This window comes from Micropterus salmoides, unplaced genomic scaffold, assembly GCF_014851395.1.
Source record: "Micropterus salmoides isolate LMB-PRFRI ecotype aquatic unplaced genomic scaffold, ASM1485139v1 Ms_hic_scaffold_18, whole genome shotgun sequence".
Classification (NCBI taxonomy): Eukaryota; Metazoa; Chordata; class Actinopteri; order Centrarchiformes; family Centrarchidae; genus Micropterus; species Micropterus salmoides.
The window spans coordinates 1158475-1176007 of record NW_024040928.1 but is presented as its reverse complement, the minus strand read 5'-3'; the positions used below and the strand labels follow the sequence as shown (position 1 = coordinate 1176007).

General features: G+C 42.2%; 1 protein-coding gene across 1 annotated transcript; it reads left to right on the top strand.

Annotated features, from left to right (window-relative positions):
- The first annotated feature begins 1632 nt into the window (after positions 1-1632).
- Positions 1633-17482, top strand: mcm9 (minichromosome maintenance 9 homologous recombination repair factor). Its single transcript, XM_038726465.1, has 15 exons — positions 1633-1763; positions 2481-2669; positions 2759-2924; positions 3240-3346; positions 5325-5528; positions 5800-5881; positions 6440-6640; positions 6740-6865; positions 8255-8374; positions 8514-8688; positions 11237-11439; positions 11825-12028; positions 12963-13045; positions 14826-14971; positions 15419-17482. Exons 2-15 carry the CDS (start codon positions 2505-2507, stop codon positions 17259-17261), a joined length of 3825 nt encoding a protein of 1274 aa, XP_038582393.1. The 5' UTR covers positions 1633-1763; positions 2481-2504; the 3' UTR covers positions 17262-17482.
- The last annotated feature ends 51 nt before the right edge of the window (positions 17483-17533 follow it).

Here is a 17533-nt window from a genome sequence, read left to right as displayed (position 1 = left end):
TATTTGTTAAAATGGTTTACCAGAGTAAGTTTGCATTAGTTTGTTTTGTGTCATGAGTATGTGTGTGTGTGTGTGTGTGTATGTGTAGGGAGCGGGGCATCAGGAATTTAATGAATTGATATTATCCTATCTCATGTTAGGACAGAACAAGCAGGAAAGGTGAAATCAATTATTTTATTATGAATATTAAAAAATTATAACAGTGGGATGGTAGCTAGGTGGAGTTTAGGGGCCGAGGTGAGGGGGGGCAATGTAGGGGAAGGCTTGGCAGAGGGAATCCAGGGGATGAAAGGTAAACTGGCGAGACAGACAGGCAGGAAATCCTGGAGACGGGGAGAGCAGGTGTAAGTCCTACTGACAGGCAGGCAAATGAATGAGCTAACTAACAAGACAGGCAGGCAAAATAACATCTTCAGAGACAGTGGCACATCAGCAAAGATGTTGCTCAGATGTCAATAAAGATAAACTAATCAGACAGTGGTCGCTGAAGTGTGATGCGGAAATCTCACATTTTGAAATACATTTACACACATGATGGGCTTCGTCAGCTGAAGGTCTGTGTGCCTGTTTGACCAAGGGAGGGCTGAGTTACACACAAACATGAAGAGAAGCATAAACAGTAACTAAACAGCCTATGTGTTTCACCTGCATTCACACAAAATTTGGCAATATGGCTCCTTCCCACAGGGTGCTAAGGTGTGGCCGGTCTTACAGCTATCCGGATCTCCATGCCTAACATAAGAAGGGAAGGGGAGCAGGAAGTGGTGTCCCAGGCAGCAGACCGAAATGTCATTAACACAAATGGGTGTCCCAGGCCTTTTAGTGTTTAGCTATCACTACGGCCAGCTGTTCTGACAATGTGTGGTTTAATCAGTTCATCACTCTGAAGGTGAGTGTGGTAAGGGTCTTGTGGCTAAAAACACATGGACTCAAAGTTCCTGTACTGGTCGGTGTAAATGATTTCAGGTGCCCCAAATCTGATGAAGCTTCTCTCTACTATTGCATCCACTATGGTCTCTGTCTCCTAGTCTGGCAAGCTGTATGCATCGGGTTACACCTCTCCATGCAAGGAAATGGCCCAAGGACATCAATCCCCACTCTATCCAAGGGGCACCCTGCAGGAAACTGTATGAGCTGGATATGAAATCTGTCTGTGGGGTCCTTACATGCAGTGAGGCAATAGCCTTCACATATCTCACCTATACTGACCCCAGTAGAACCCCTGTTGGAGGCAGCGGAGTGTTTTGGCAACCCCAAAGTGATCAGATCCTGGAGCTCCATGCACTGCTCCCAGGTTGACATTTCTGCCAAAGGTGTTGTGGATAATATGATAAAAAAAAAACAAGCAACAGTTTCATCAATATCATTTATTGCGCCAATTCATATCAAAAGTTAAATCATTGCAATAATTATAATGGCAAAATACCATCATCTTTAAACTACATTTACTTGTTGATGACAATAACTAAGCTGTGATAACGATCGACATTTGCCTCTTTTTGTTTGTTTTTAGAAGACACCCGGTTATTGTTGTTAAAGATGTTTCTCTTTGAATAAAGTTGTAAAAAAAAAAAAAAAAAAAAAAGTTGGGCATGGGCTGTGGCTGTAAACAGGAATCTACCCGACATGCTCTGCAGCGATCCTGCGAACGAGCCAACCAGCGAGCCTGTTCGCTGTAGTTCTTCCTGTCAGTCCTGGCGCGCGCAACACGAGTCTGTTGTTCCCGTGGGGAAAGAGAAGTTTGTTTTTGGAACAAGGTCACGGTAAGTGAAGCCTTCTGTTTGTATTACAACCATGTGGCAGTTAACTGTTAGCTAGCCGAGGTGGTGTTACGACTACAAACAGTTAACGTTACCTTCCTGCTAAATGCTGCTGCATAACACCGGGCTGACACTGAAGGACAGATGCCTCAGTGAGGCGACAGATATCGTTACACTAGGTGTAGTCCAGTTTAATATTGCTACAGCACATGCCCTTGTTATGTACTTCCCAGTTTTTATGATTTCATTAAGCATGAAGTAATAATCATTTGTAGGCGTCAATGCAAACACTAGGAGAACGACTTCATGAAACTACATGAATAAAATATAGATATTTCAGGTCTTAAAATGTGTGTCAGTGGCACCATTCCGGCCCTGCCCTAGCATGTAAATGTTTGGAACACATGCATTACTGTGATAAACCACAGCTGTTCAGAAATCCAGAATTTCACTGTATATAAAAGCACTGGAGCTCTCTGGCCCTCTTTTTGGTGGCTATAGTATTGATGAAGTACCAGTAATCAGCTGCAACATAAAATTACCAGTAACGTTAAGTAAACTTTCTGGATGTAAATATTAAGTTATTCCTGAATGCAAACACACAATATTTATAACAAGGAAACTGTTATCTGTTGTGAACTTGGCTGAGTTTTTTAATTGTTCTTTAACTCCAATTAACGTGACATTTGTATGATCTCAAATTCGATTCTTTTCTTCCAGGGGTTCAGATCACATCACTTCGCTATGTTGATAAGCCCGGAACAGGAGGCCCTGATTGGCCGGGTGTTTGAAACCTACCTGAGAGAGCATCATCATGGGGACATTCTCCAGCGTATTGCAGATACTAATGAAGAGACCCATCACCCTGTTGTTGTTAATGCCATGACACTGTTTGAAGCCAATATGGAGGTAATGTCAGCACAATAAGGTGCGAGTGCGTGCGTGCGTGCGTGCATTTACACATACACATGTGGTATCTCTGCTATCTGTGACCACAGGTTGGGGACTATTTCAACGCCTATCCCAATGATGTCCTGGCTATATTTGATAAAGTGTTACACAGAACAGCCGTGGAGCTATCTGACAGTTCCTCTCCCAAACACTACGGAGGACCAAGAACAAAAGAGCAGAGGATGAGACACACTATCCATGCCCGCATTACAGGTTAGACCTCCAACTGGGAATGATGGTCAGATGTTACCAGATGTAGGCTACTATTAAATAAATAAGATATCTGAATTCTATGTTTATAATCGAAGCACATTTTGTCATCAGAAAGGGTGTGTAATCATGTGGTGGATGAACCAGTTCACATAATCAGTCGTTGTTTTTGGTTCAGCAAAGTGTTCTTCTGCAGTCTGCTTTGTTGCATTACCAACATTTGTATTCTAAACATTTTGTTTGCCTTTTGTTAGATTGGTTAGAATTAATTTTTTATTGACCTTTTTGTTGTGTATTTGCTCTCATATGTGTGCCCAGGTCTGCCAGTGTGCCCAGAGCTGACCAGAGACACCATTCCCAGGTCCAGAGATGTGGGGCACTTTTTGTCTGTCACTGGTACTGTCATACGGACCAGTGTTACCAAGGTAACAGCACGGCGAGTGTTCAGTTTTCAACAACACCACACCATTTCAGCGCTATTGCTCATCCAGCTGTTTTTGTTGAAGTAAAGTAACCTTTATGATACTGCTGCTGTTACATTAGCAGAACGTTTGCCAAGGGGTGCAACAGACACACACACATTAACACTAAACATGTCATTTATAATCCCGTAGTTAATGATGAGGCAGTCAGCAGGACATTGCGATGTCATCTTGTGCGATTACACAACCGCAAAAAGGTTGCCATTTAATTAAACAAAAAAGTGTGCTGTGTGTGACACTCTTCTCTGTGTGTGCTCATTATCCACGCCCACACCGGGCTCTCGCATGTGCCCCTAAAAACAGATCCTGCAGCATACTTTCAAATCTTGAACAATATGATTATTGACAAGTTAGTACTTAGTATTATCAGTTTAGTGACCCATGTAGAGCCTTTTTTACTTGTACAAGGATTTAATGAATAAAAACAACACACAGAAATGAAACCGCTGTAAAGGTGTATACAGGGAATGAAATTAGCACCTGCAGTAAATTTTGGCAGCGGTGGGTGAAATCGTCGGGCTATGGAAAATGCACAACAGAAAGAGACATAAAGTTGCGTTACACACAACCCTTTGACTAGAAGTCCTGTGCTCTGCCAACTGAGCAACTGAGCTAACCACTGACACTGAAAACTCCTTTGAAATTATCATTAAGAAACACTCTGTACTGTTTTGTTATCTCAAGATCTCGAGAAAAATTATCCTGTAATCACAGGGAAATGGAGTAAGAAAAATATTTGAATGGATGGCCACTTACGGCTTCCGTATATTCCTTCAATTAGCATAGCATAGCATTTAACATATTAGCTGCATTTTATTACTGCCTACTTGTCCAGCGTTGAGAACATTAGGTAGCCTACAAGCTTAGATTAAACTGGTGCAGCCTACAGCTCTGTCCTCTACTGTAGGCTACATCCTAATACTTTTCAGACTGGCTGGTAGGAAAAGAATGGTTGGTGGTGACCGTGGAGGAGCAGAGGTTAGTAAAGCAAGTTAGGGATGTAAATCCCTTGTAAGCTAATGAGGAGACTTTTCTTTTATAATGCCTATATGAAGATAATACATTTCAAACCGCTTATCTTGGGTCGTTTCGCGACATCAAACAGATATGATCCGAATAATAAAAAGACAGTATTGGTCAGGGTTAGTCAGGCAGCTAGTTAGTTACTAACTAACTAACTAACTAACTAACTAGGTAATAACTGGATTAGGAAATGGTTGAGTGAGATGGGTGAAGATTAGTTGATGAGGTACTGACATAGAGTAGATCCTAACGCCACTGCTTGGCTACTGGGTGACCATATTCATGTAACCCTTACATAAGTGGAGATTGTTGATGGTTGTGCATTAAATGTGTGAACCATGAAGTGCAGGATTGCTGCGCTTTACGTTGCTGCTCCTTTTTATCTCTCTCTCTCTCTCTGTTGGGCCTGATTATGTCAACTCTCTTTTTTCCACAAGAGAAGTGGAGATTTTTATTAAAAGCCGATCATATGCAACATCAGCAGATCAAGAGTTTAGCATTTCATGTAATTTCAGAAGGCTATATCAAAGAAATCCTCATAGAAATGACCACCATGTCAAAGCTATACAGTACTGTGTCTGTACTTTTTGCATTTTCACTGGGAAGTTTATAGTTGTTCTGTTCAAGCACAGTAAAGTACGAATAGTTACCAGGGTGCTAAAGAGCAGAATATGCAGCCATTTAATAAAAGTCTGGTAACCGGGTGTGTGCTGTCTTTTTTGAGACAGATTTGAGTTTCTGGCTTGCTGGGCCTTCCACTCCTCACTGTGGGAAGAAAAATGACTTGTAATAAAGTGTCTGCTGTGGCAGAACAATGGAAACACAAATGTGTGGTTATACGTGTTCGTTTTTCCTTTTGAATTGTAATAAGAATCAGTGCCTTCTCCACCTCTTGTAGGTTCTGGAATATGAGCGGGATTACATGTGCGTAAAGTGTCGGCACGTCTTCACGGCGCAGGCGGATTTTGACCAGTTTTATACCTTTGTCCAACCGGTGGCCTGTCCTAATCCTGATGGCTGTAACTCCTACAAATTCAGCTGTCTGTCTGAATCTGAGCCTGCTGCCTGCAGGGACTACCAGGAGATCAAGATTCAAGAGCAAGTAGGGCAGTTATGCATGTTATATGCAGTACCATGTTTTCTTCAGATAAAAAAGTTAATTTGCAGATTTGTGTCTAAAAAGGGGATTTTACTAAAGCCCCTCTAGGGACAGACTGGCTTTAGTAAGAGTTTATAGCATTTGCTATAAACACTGTGATACTGAGAATGTAGAATAGCTGTTCTATTCTACATTCTATTCATCCTTATCAAGTAAACATAACATAAATAAATAAATCCCTTTGCTCAGTGTAACTCCTGCCCCCCCAACACAGGTGCAGAGGCTGTCAGTGGGCAGTATTCCTCGTTCTATGGTGGTGGTTCTGGAGGATGACCTGGTTGACAGTTGTAAATCTGGTAAGAACTGAAGATGCAGCTCAAAGTAAGGCCCAGTTTGAAATCGCCTTTCTAGTCTTTTCGACCACTCAAAGCGCTTTTACACTACATCTGCATTCACTCAAACAGAAACTAACTTTCAGGCACATTCAGGCCCTTGGATCAGCCACCAGGGGCAGTATCTTGCCCAAGGACACTTCGCCACGCAGCCTGGAGCTGAGAATTGAACCGCTGACCTTCCGATTAACGGGCAGCCCGCTCTACCTCCTGAGCCACAGCAGCCCTGGTACATGAGTACCAAAGCAGACAGAAGGCTATATTGACTGCCTGTAATGATCACCAACTATCCTCAGTGATCAGACACGAAACACACTGTGCATACATCATTTCCACTTTTCTGGTACAACATTGTGTTTGGTTCATTACTAAATTAAAAGCTGTCTAAAATACAAGTACAAGTATTTTACATACAAACGCTGTATACTGATTCTGTGAGACAAAGCATTGTTGATAACCATTTTCACCTGATGATGGCAGTGTACAGTGCTCATGCTGTTGGACTGTATGGGCTGCTTCTAGGTGATGATGTGACTGTCTATGGGGTGATGTGCCAACGATGGAAGCCCTTTTATGATGGCGCTCGCTGTGATGTGGAGCTGGTTCTCAAAGCTAACAACATAGAAGTGAACAACCAACAGGCTGCTGCTGCCCTGCTCATGCAGGATGTTCAGAAAGAATTCGAAGACTTCTGGAATAGCTATAAACATGATCCCATAGCTGGTATGAAAGAATTTGCCTCATAACACTAACAGTTCCTCTATATTTCTATTCTTGTTTTATATTAGTTGTTTTAAATGTTATTCTCTCCTCACTCTGTAGGTAGGAACCAGATCTTGTTAAGCCTCTGCCCACAGGTATTTGGCATGTATGTGATTAAACTGGCGGTTGCCATGGTGTTGGCTGGCGGAGTTCAGAGAATAGATTCTTCTGGGACCAAGATCAGAGGTAACTCTTTTGTTTCGTAGGTGTTTTAAGTGAAGCAACTGAAAAGGACATCTGTATCTCAGTGATTTTGCTATTTTGTTGTAATATTTAAAAAGCCTTTTTGAATGTGGGCCAGAAAAATCTAAGTCGTCACAGTATTTTCTGTTCCGCCATATTTAATCAACTGAGGTTGATTGTTGAACTAATCCATCCTTGTAGTTCAAGTAGTCCTTCAAAAAGGCAGCACCTCTAGTGTTGATGGGACTTGCTAATAGTTGTTCAAAATGACAGCGACATCTAGTGTTTAAACTAGGATGTGCAATGTAGGTACAGTGCTGTTTATTAGTAATAAGCTCAAGACATATTTGAGTTTAAAAATATGTTAAAAATTCACTGGGTGGGCTGCAGTTGGCCTACGCAGTAGTAATACACAGCCCACAAAATACCCGAAAACCTGGGTTGCCACTAGGGTTGGGCGATGTCTACAAAATTGGCATCAGATGATGTCTACAGTGAAACATCGGGATGGGGGTCGTCCTCTGCAGGAATGTATTTGTCACACTTTACTTGGTAAAAAATGTGGTTTTATGTTACATGGATATTTTACAAGCAGGGACCAGGTAAAGCAACAGTGAATACACAGAGTGCAGATGTTGGTTTCGGTGGTTTGATAGGCTTCTTCATATATAATGGATCGCGGGTGAAAAACTCTGAGAAAGGAACGAGTTCTGTGTCTTTTCGGTGACTTTCTAAAACATATAGTTGATGTAGAAAGGCAGGGGAGCAGAAAGAGACAGAGAGAGGCGTCTGTGTGTGTGTTTGCAGTGAGAGACCAGGTGTAGCTGTGTGTGAGTGTGTGGAGAAGAGACATCCGAGGCAGGTGCAAAGCCTGTAGATTTAAAAATTATAATAAAAATATTCATGGGGATTAAAATCTGGTTTCACAGGGGTATACGGTGAAAAATTAAGATGTTATTTTATGCTGCGGGGTGGGGTAAATTCACGATGCCAGCTCAGTGTTGTGACATTTTCGGCCCAACCCTAGTTGCCACTCAACAAGAAAATTATTTAGGCTGTACCTGAAATTGGAAATGTCCCCGAGTGTCACCCACTCCACTGTGCAGCTCTGCCCGCGTCCTCTTCTTGTGTTAACGACCATGCACTGAGCTCAGAGTTTGTATCAGTTCATTTAAATTGACAATTGGATGCAGACAGAAAGTAAATCCAAATACTTTAGGGATGAGAGTTCTCAGCAAAAAGAGTTGCACTCTTTTCTTCCTCTACTCTGGCCTCTCTGGCATCTGCAGGCTCATATTAGGTAATAACCAATCTCCGATGGCTTTTGTCAGTGTCAGAGCTAGTCCTCTGGGGGATGCAGTCTCACTGTTTAGTTAATCTTCTCCTCTCTAGGTGAGTGTCATATGTTGCTGGTTGGTGATCCTGGCACAGGGAAGTCTCAGTTCCTGAAGTATGCAGCCAAGATCATGCCTCGCTCTGTGCTCACGGCTGGAATTGGATCGACAAGTGCAGGTAGTGCATGTTACCTGTCAGCTTTCAGGTTTTTAGTACCTCATATGAAGTATACATGCTATATATAAACACATCCTGTCAGTTTTGTGTATTACTGGAAGTTACTGAAGTTGTTGACGCATGATATCATCTGTTGAAGGACTGACAGTCGCAGCGGTGAAAGATGGAGGTGATTGGCATCTGGAGGCAGGAGCCCTGGTCCTGTCAGATGGCGGTTTGTGCTGCATAGATGAATTCAACAGCATCAAGGAACATGATCGCATCAGCATCCATGAAGCTATGGAGCAGCAGTCTATTAGTGTGGCCAAAGCTGGGTAGGACAGTCATGCTCAGAATTCTTGTCTAGGCAAAAAACTCCACTGTGTATCTACTTTTTATAGGGTTTGGTAGTAATAAAGTAGATGAAAGGGGGCAAAAACATGCAACTGCTGTAGCTTGTCAGCTCTTTGTGTTTGTACCAACTGGCAATGGAGAATTACTACATTTCATAGAAGCCATGTGTAAAATCTGCAGTAAAGAATGTCAAGCAGCATTCTGAGCAGCTTGTACTCTTGGGATGGGTATAAGTGAGATTCACTGCTAACTAATTATACATATGCAAGCTTGGTGGGTCTTTTTTTGATTAGTGAATAGCAATGTATACACTGCTTTGTGAGCAAAGGAACAGTAGTCAGTAAATATGTCTTCAGTTCCCACTAGTTATATTTGGAAGTGTTTCTGAAAGTTAGTTGAAGTTCAAGCATGTCTTGTAAAACATGCACACAACACCATTACCACTACCAGGGCCCTGTTTCAGAAAGCCGGTTTAACAAACACTGAGCCTAATCCTGAGCCCTGAGCTGATTAAGCCTGAGATGTGATCAGAATCAGTTCAATCAACTCTGAGTAGGTTCACTGTGAGTGTGTGTGGGGGAAATGAAAAAAAGAATGGAGCCCTGATACTACAATTCACCATGGCGACGGGTAAATAACGTGCAGAGCCTCCATTTTAATCCACTGGTGCTAGTGATATATGAATGCGGACCATGACATTTATCTTTATCACAGGAGTGGAGGAAGGACTCAGTAAGTTAACAATATTAGATTTTAGTCAGCGTTCATTCAGCATTTACCAGAATGGAATTTCCTTAATGATAAAGTGCATAAATCCTTCTGTGTGTTGCATTTGATTTTTAAATCTATTTTTTCAGCTGTAACCTGACAGGGAAAAAATGCCAGTGGCAATAACAGAAGATGAAAATATGGATCAAACAGATAACACGGTTTACTCATGGACCTGGGGTTGTAAAGTCACAGTCCGACCCAGTAATAATTATTTTGGTGATGTGGAGATGAAAATCTATGTAGATTCAAGCTCACTGACATTTTTAGACATCTATGTTACATCAAAAATCACATTTAAAGAGGTGGTATTCAGCTCACTTTCAGGTTCAAAATCTTATTTAGAGGTTGTACCAGAACAGTTTTACATGGTTAAATTTTCAAACAACACCATATTTTTTTCATACTGCACATTGCTGCAGCTCCTCTTTTCACCCTGTCTTGAAGGCTTCGCTATGGGAGTGATTCATCTTGTCTCTATATGATCTTTGTTGGGAGTTGCACATGCGCAGTTCCTAGTTGAGGACTATACTAGCCAATCAGAAGCAGAGAAGGGCAGGTCAGCGAGAAGCCGGTAAACACGCTTCGGTTCAGCTGTACATGTTGCCGACCAGCTTGGCAACATGGACTGGAGCGAGAGTTTCAGAGTGGTGAGTTATTAATCTGTAACAAAAGTATCTTTCATCCATAAAGTTTTAACTGAGCTCTGTCTCTACATCACAGTAACAACTTTATGTCCACTGACTGCCTGGAGGGTAGCTAGTGTTTGGAAGGGAGAGGAGAGCTGTGCTGCGGCTCAGTGTTTTCCACCAGTGTTTCTGAGGGCGTGTCGGACTAGCCGCTTGGCGAGCGTTATATGAGGCGCATTTAGCTTTCATCCCTGTGACGTCACAGGGATGAAGGGAAGCGGCTGGACTACAAATGAGCTGTCAAGCAGTTCAGAGCAGAGTTTTCTGTGGGATGTGGGAACTCCCTTTGGGCTTTTTCACTTTGCAAACCTGTTACATGCACAAAAAAGGTATATAACTCAACTCAATAAAGGAGAGAGGGAAAAGTCAAAAAATATAATACCACCTCTTTAATGAAATGCTGTCAGAACACATTAAAATGCAGCTAATATTCAAAAACTCACTTTTAAACTACGTTTAGTTTTTTCAGCTGCACCACAATTGTCCTCATCATCATCTCCAGCATGAGAACTATGATAGAAATGTTCCATCAGTGTGACCAATCACAACATGACAAATGATTGTTCATTGATCACTTACAGCTGCATATAGATTAGTTTCATTTAAACAGTGATACTGCTGTTACCAACCTGACAACTGCCTTAATGTCCACAGAGTCACAGTGTGGTAAAGAAGGACAGTGCAGACTGTAGTTTTTATGTCCAGAGATCACTGTCTCTGTCCCAGGCTTAACAAACACAGAGTTTGCACTAAACCCACTTTCTGGAAACATGCTTGTTTCTTCTGTTTTGCGCTGATGCTTGCTGGGTTTAATATTCTATATGATTGTGTGTGGGACAGCTATGTAAGCTGTAGTGTGAGCTTTAAGTCTACAGCCATGCTAGCAGCACTGTGAGGCTATATGTAGTCACAGCAGTGCTTTGAGCTAAATGCTAATGGCAGCATGCTGACAATGACTTTACTGATGTTTAGCAGGTTAAACTGTTTATCAAGCTGGCATGTTAGACAGGTTAGGGTGGACATTAACAGCAGGAGTCTCTTTCTTCTGCATCCTGCTCTCTGTCCTCTATAGCATGGTGTGTAAGCTGAACACTCGAACCACAATCCTGGCTGCCGCCAACCCTAAAGGCCAGTATGATCCCAACGAGCCACTGTCTGTGAACGTAGCGCTTGCCAGCCCTTTGCTGAGTCGTTTTGACCTGGTCCTAGTTCTGCTTGACACCAGAAACTCAGAGTGGGACCGCATCATCTCCTCTTTTATTCTGGAGGACAGAGGTAGAGGAAGTGCTTTTGACTTTGGAAATGAAAAGCTAAAACAATTTTAAAAAATGTTGTTAATTATTGTGATTGTATAGTAAAGATGTTATACATCATTCTAGGTAGAAATAAGAATATAAGTATTAGTTATCTGTAAATAAATAATATTTCTAAATACAGTGTCCACTGAAAATAGGTCTTGAATACCTGTGAACATAGATTTATTAACAAATGCAGAATATTGTCTCAGCAGAACACTGAAAACTGTTTTTAAGGTGGATACTATATAGTGATTTAATCAAAACATCAACAAGTATGTAATGCAGTATTCATATTATCACACATCCCTTCCCTGAAGAGCATTTTGATTGACGTGGTGAAACATCTCTTGTTTTGCTCTCAGGACTACCTGCTGAGTCTTCTAGCCTGTGGTCCTTGGAGAAAATGAAAGCTTATTTCTGTGTGATTAAGCGGCTGCAGCCGCAGGTGTCTGAGGAGGCCAACATCATCTTGACTCGTTACTACCAGCTGCAGAGACAGAGTGACGGCCGCAACGCTGCCCGCACCACCATTCGCATGCTGGAGAGTCTGAGCAGACTGGCTGAAGGTGAGGCTTTGACTTCAGTTGAAGTTTTGAAGTTAACCCTGAGTTGTCCTCACCTTTGACGCTGATTTGTGGGTTGTGGACAGTTCTAATACTTCACCTTTCACTTTTAACACTTCATTTTACAACCAAATCTGTCTTAATCTAAATGGTTGACAACTGAAAGTTGTTCAGTGTTTTTGTACAGCACAAATCTATAATGTTAATAAGAAAACTATTGTGTGAATGCTAATAAACATCTGGACATTTGGTATCAAGTTACTGACCTGGACCCTGTTTCAGAAAGCAGGTTCAACAAACTCTGAGTGTAAACCTGAACTCTGGGTTGAAGAACTCTGAGCTGTCAAACTCTGAGTTTTCCGTTTCAGAAAGGCCGATCAGAATAAGTTCAGTCAACTCTGAGTATGTTGAGCCTGATGGAAGCGTGTGCATGGGGGTGAAAAAAAGCCTCATCAACGGAGCTCTACGATACTATGATTCACCATGGCAACGGGTAAATAAAGGCAGAGCCTCCATTTTAATCGGGTGGAGCTAGAAATATGTATGCTGCCAACGCGACCATGATTGGCTCTAAAACGTAGGAGTGGAGGATCGACCTAGAGTTTATCTGATCTCACTCTCTGAAACCGAAAACCCAGAGTTTCCCTCATCTCAGGCTCAACTTACTCAGAGTTTTCACTAAACCCACTTTCTGAAACAGGGCCCTGGACCCTGGGTCTCAAAGCAGGTCTAACTGATTCTGGTTCTCTTTGGGTTACCCATCTTCACCATGTTCAGAAAGAGGCAGAGTTCTTATACAAGCACCATCATCAGAACCATGTGTGGAGTACCAAATATGACCAAAGATGAAACACAGATTTTCAGCAGGGTGAAATGTGTACAATATAATCACAAACACACTTTGTAGCACTCACACAGAATGATTTGAAACTTCCAGCCCATGCCAGGCTCATGTACAGAGAGACCGTGACCGTGGAGGATGCTGTTATGGCGGTCTCTGTCATGGAGTGCTCAATGCAGGTAAGGACAAAACACAATGTACTTTACAACATACTTTACTACAAGAAGAATAATAAACTAATAATGACAAATTTCCCTTATCTGTCTGTTTGTTACGTTATATTTGGAACTGTTGGTTTTCTTTGATATATTTCGTCTGTTATGGTACAACTTTCAGTTTTTAATAGACAATGACGAGGAAGTGGACAATAGAAACAATACTGTATAATAAATAAACTTTGATATATTGGTGAGTATACTGATTGATGCAGACAGTCACATCATAGAAACTAATCAGTCACACGAGTATAGAAATTGACAGCCATTGTCCTGAAATGCACAGCGTTGTTGTTCGAGGTTGCTAAACAGCTAAACTTGCTTTTGTTTTGGTGTCAAAAATCAGTTGAGGCAGAGGGGATGAGGATTCCTGAATAAATACTGTATGCGCTCAGTAAGGCTCTCATCAGCAGCTCAGGAAAAAAACTACACCTCCTACCATTATAATCAGCCTTTTATAATATATAAGCTCTCTGACTGTAAACATTGTACACTGCAGGACTTTATCATGTTTAAAAAAAGGATTTAATAGATTTTCCTGTTAATTCACATTCTGAATCTACACTTAGTGAAATCAGTGAGTACAAGTGAATCTTTATTCAACCCTGTGTGTAACAGAGTCTGGTTATTTTTCCGCCACAGCCCCTCTGATATGAAATACAGTGAGTGCTTTGGGACTCCTCCCTACAGCCAGATAGAGTAGTGATGAGGGGGGGCCTTTGTGACTCCTGATGACAGAAAAGATAACCGCATGTTGGATTCTGTGAGGTTGAAGTTTACTGTGTGCTTTCTGTGGCAACCCTGCAGGCGAGCGGCAACCAAAACAAAAGGTTGAGCACTTTTGTGTAGTCCGACTGTGAGTAACTTCACCTAGTCCAGTTGACCCTTCTGTAAGCCACTGCCCGAATACGCAGCTGGCCAATCACTGCGCACTATTGGACTCTCTCTAAGTGAGCCACTTTGATGGCTGCGCTCCATTGACTGTTTTTTTTTGTTTGTTTGTTTGCTGTATTTTTCCAAGACATGGTCAAAGCTGTTCTTGGGGCACTTGTAATAATTACAGTCGCTACCCAGAGAGGTTGAAAGGCGAAGTAAGATTTATTCCCCATTCCACAACCTAAAAGACATCCAGAAAAATGGGACTGTAGGTTAGGTAACTAACGCTAGCTAAATTACTACGGAACGTAACATTATAAAGCCCTACTGTTTTTGCTTTTTAATGACGTAATAGTGTAATAGAGACCTACCCAGCTGTACAGGAACAATGTTGATCCTTAATATCGTTGTCCTTCGTCTCAATCATTAGGTGATGCGGTGGTTAACGTTTACTCTGTTTAGCTTCTGTCTTTATTTGTTTCACGTCAGTTGGACAGCCTAAATAAAAACTTCAAACGTATAATGCAGACCTTTCTGTCTCCTTTCTCAGATCGCTTTTTTCATTTATCAAAAAATTTGACAAAAGTTCCCCAGTTATAGACAGTGGAGGTGTTGTGATAAATCCGACAGGTCCAACAGTTTGTCCGACTTGGCAACAGCAACTAAGGGGGGCATGGCTTAGCGAAGGGTCAATTATATGCCAACCACTGTTGACGACAAGTAAAGGATTGATCAGTATTGGATTGATATCATGAAACATTTTGACACTGACACACAAGTGACCCATTACACAGATTTGTCTTTCTCTTGGCTCATGCCGCTTTTTCCACCACAATGCAGTAACTATACGGTGCACTCCTCCTTTCAGGGTGGTGCTCTGCTGGGAAATGTAAATGCATTGTTTACCTCCTTCCCTGCCGACCCTGGTCAGCAGTATCGGACTCGGTGTCAGCTACTGCTGGAAGGACTGAACCTGCCGCTGCTCCTTCAGAAGGAGATGAACAGACTGGCCAGGTGAGTAACTGACTGCTTGTTTTCTTTCATTTGTTGAGTCTTGATTATAGAGCTAATGTTGGATAACCTAGACTGAATATTTCAGTGTTTACAGAATGTTGCTTGTGTTATATTTTTTTTATTATTGTCTAGCTTCATATTCCTACTATGTATTGATCCATGCCATCAAACTCCAATATTGTACAAAAGCAAACATAAAACAACCATACTGTTGTGCTGGGTCGTTCCTTTACAATGAGGAACATGGCCCATGTAGTTCATTTAACTTATCTTGTGGTTGTATTTTTTGTTAATACTTCCACAGCAAACTGGGAAACCATTCCTTTGTGCAACTGACTTTGTGCACAGGGGGTAGTAGTTTTTGAGTGACCATGGAGTTCTCTGGCACAGAATTGTACATAGCTTTTAACACCAGAGGAGTTCATCTGCATCTTCTTTGTTCAATAGGTTAAAAAGCAACACCTCAGATGGCTCCCAGTCTGACCCACCAACTTATAATTATCAGCATCAGCTCCGAGACACAAACTCCATCAGCAAAACACAACAGCACGACATCCCCAGTAACTGCAGGGGTGATGTGACAGCGGAGAGCGGCCTGGACTGGTTCCATTCCATCACTCCATCACTGGTAGATGGTACCGCCTCGCCTCTACTTACATCAACACAAGAAAACATGAATAGAAAACAGAAGTCCAGTTGGCCGAAAATGTCGACATTAACCAAACAGCCGATCTGTCAGACTGAGAAGGACCTTAGCACTGGCTCAGCATTAAACCAAGACGTCTTATCACATCACTCTGGAGCCATAATCTCTGCTTCAGAAGACGAAAACAGAAACTGTACGACATATGAAAACATTAAAGAAAAGAGCTTTAAGAGACAGGAAGATAACAACCCCCCAGAGTCTTTGGGGTATGTGTTACAGAAAGTCTCAAAGCATGTGAGAGATAGAAGACTCTGGGAGGTGGAGCTGAGTCATCAGCAGTGTGACCGAGAGGGAGGGGAAGGACAAGGTGAGATAGTGGTGTCCGGAGATAGTGCAAGTAAAAATCATATGACTTCAGAATGCCACGCTAGCAGCACGCTGTCATCAGGCAAGAACTGCCCCTCAAATGACCGAGTCCAGGATAACTTGTCCTCTGGTAAAAAAAGTAGATGTGAAAAGGAAGACAGGAGGGGCCAGGCCGGGACTAAGAACATTAGTACTGTGCTAAGGGAAAAGATGAATGCTGAAGGTGAAGCAGATAAAGAAGTCCATGCAAAGTTGTCGGGCTTTATATTCAAACCAAGGAAGATGATACCTTCAGTCCACAAGCACAACCTCAGGGCCATCTCAGGTGTCATGGCAGAATGTCACCCAGGCAGCAGAGACCCTCACCTGCCCACAAAAAGCAAGATAGTTGGTCATAATGACTCAAGTGAAGACCCACTTACAGACCCAGAGAAGAAAAGAAGAAAGAAAAGACAGTACCAAAGTCTTTCTGAAGGTGGTGGCAGGAGAAATCTGAGCTGTGTGGGTGAGGTGGGTGAGAGAAGGTCTGAAGCCAGTATTTTGTCAGAAGAACTGAATAGGGATGTTTTTTCTTTTGGCGAATTGGCAGAAGTAACAACTGCAGATAGACGAAAGGGGAATGACGATACAGGAAATCTGTGGCCGCACCAAAGAACCAACACTGGTGATGAGAGTAAAGCAGACAGCTTTAAGTGCACGCCTCCAGGAAAACCAAGCACTTGCATTGGTGATCCAGCACTATCCAAATCAGGTTGCACCAAGTCATTTGTGGCCTCCTCAACTCTGGCTAAACTGTCAAGATTCACGTTCACCTGCACGACTGAACCTGCGACCACAGTGCAAACGAAAGTGGGGGGGGGGGGCCCACTTAAAACAGGTGCTGCATGCGTCAAAGACAGGGAAACAATAAAACACAGTCCCTCAGGAAAGAACACCAAAACTGTAGTCACCATGGGCAAAGTAAAGGACATAATACACCCCCCAGCCACAGAGCTCACACCAGCACAGGGACATGAACAAGGGACAGAGTCAGCAGCTAAAACAAAGCAGACTGTGCCTACTAATGCTGGAAACCATAGCAAACATGTAACCATGGTGAACGATGGTGCTATTCATCTGAAGAAGAGGAAGTGCTTTGAGCTGGGCCCTCCACCAAGTAGTGTTGGTGGTTCCAAGGATCTGTTCTCAGGACTGTCTCTGTTTAGCTCTGTCGAATTAAGTAATGATGTTTTTGACACTGACTGGGACCAAGAGGTTTCAAAGAAAGCCAAAACCTGAAATCACAGGCTGCTGTCACACTGGATAAAGAAATATACCACAATAATGTACTTGACAGCACATGTTGGTGTAGGGAAGATCAATTCAATGCTTTGCCTGAGGTATGATTTAGTTACCTTTTATAGCCTAAAAATAAATGTTAAATTGTTGGAAAAGTTCAGGTTCTTGGAATTGCATTTTTTTTACAGCAGGCAAACACTAATAAATGATGTGCATCTTCATACGTATCCATGTTATGTCTTATAGAGAAAATTGCTGGGTCTGTAAATTCT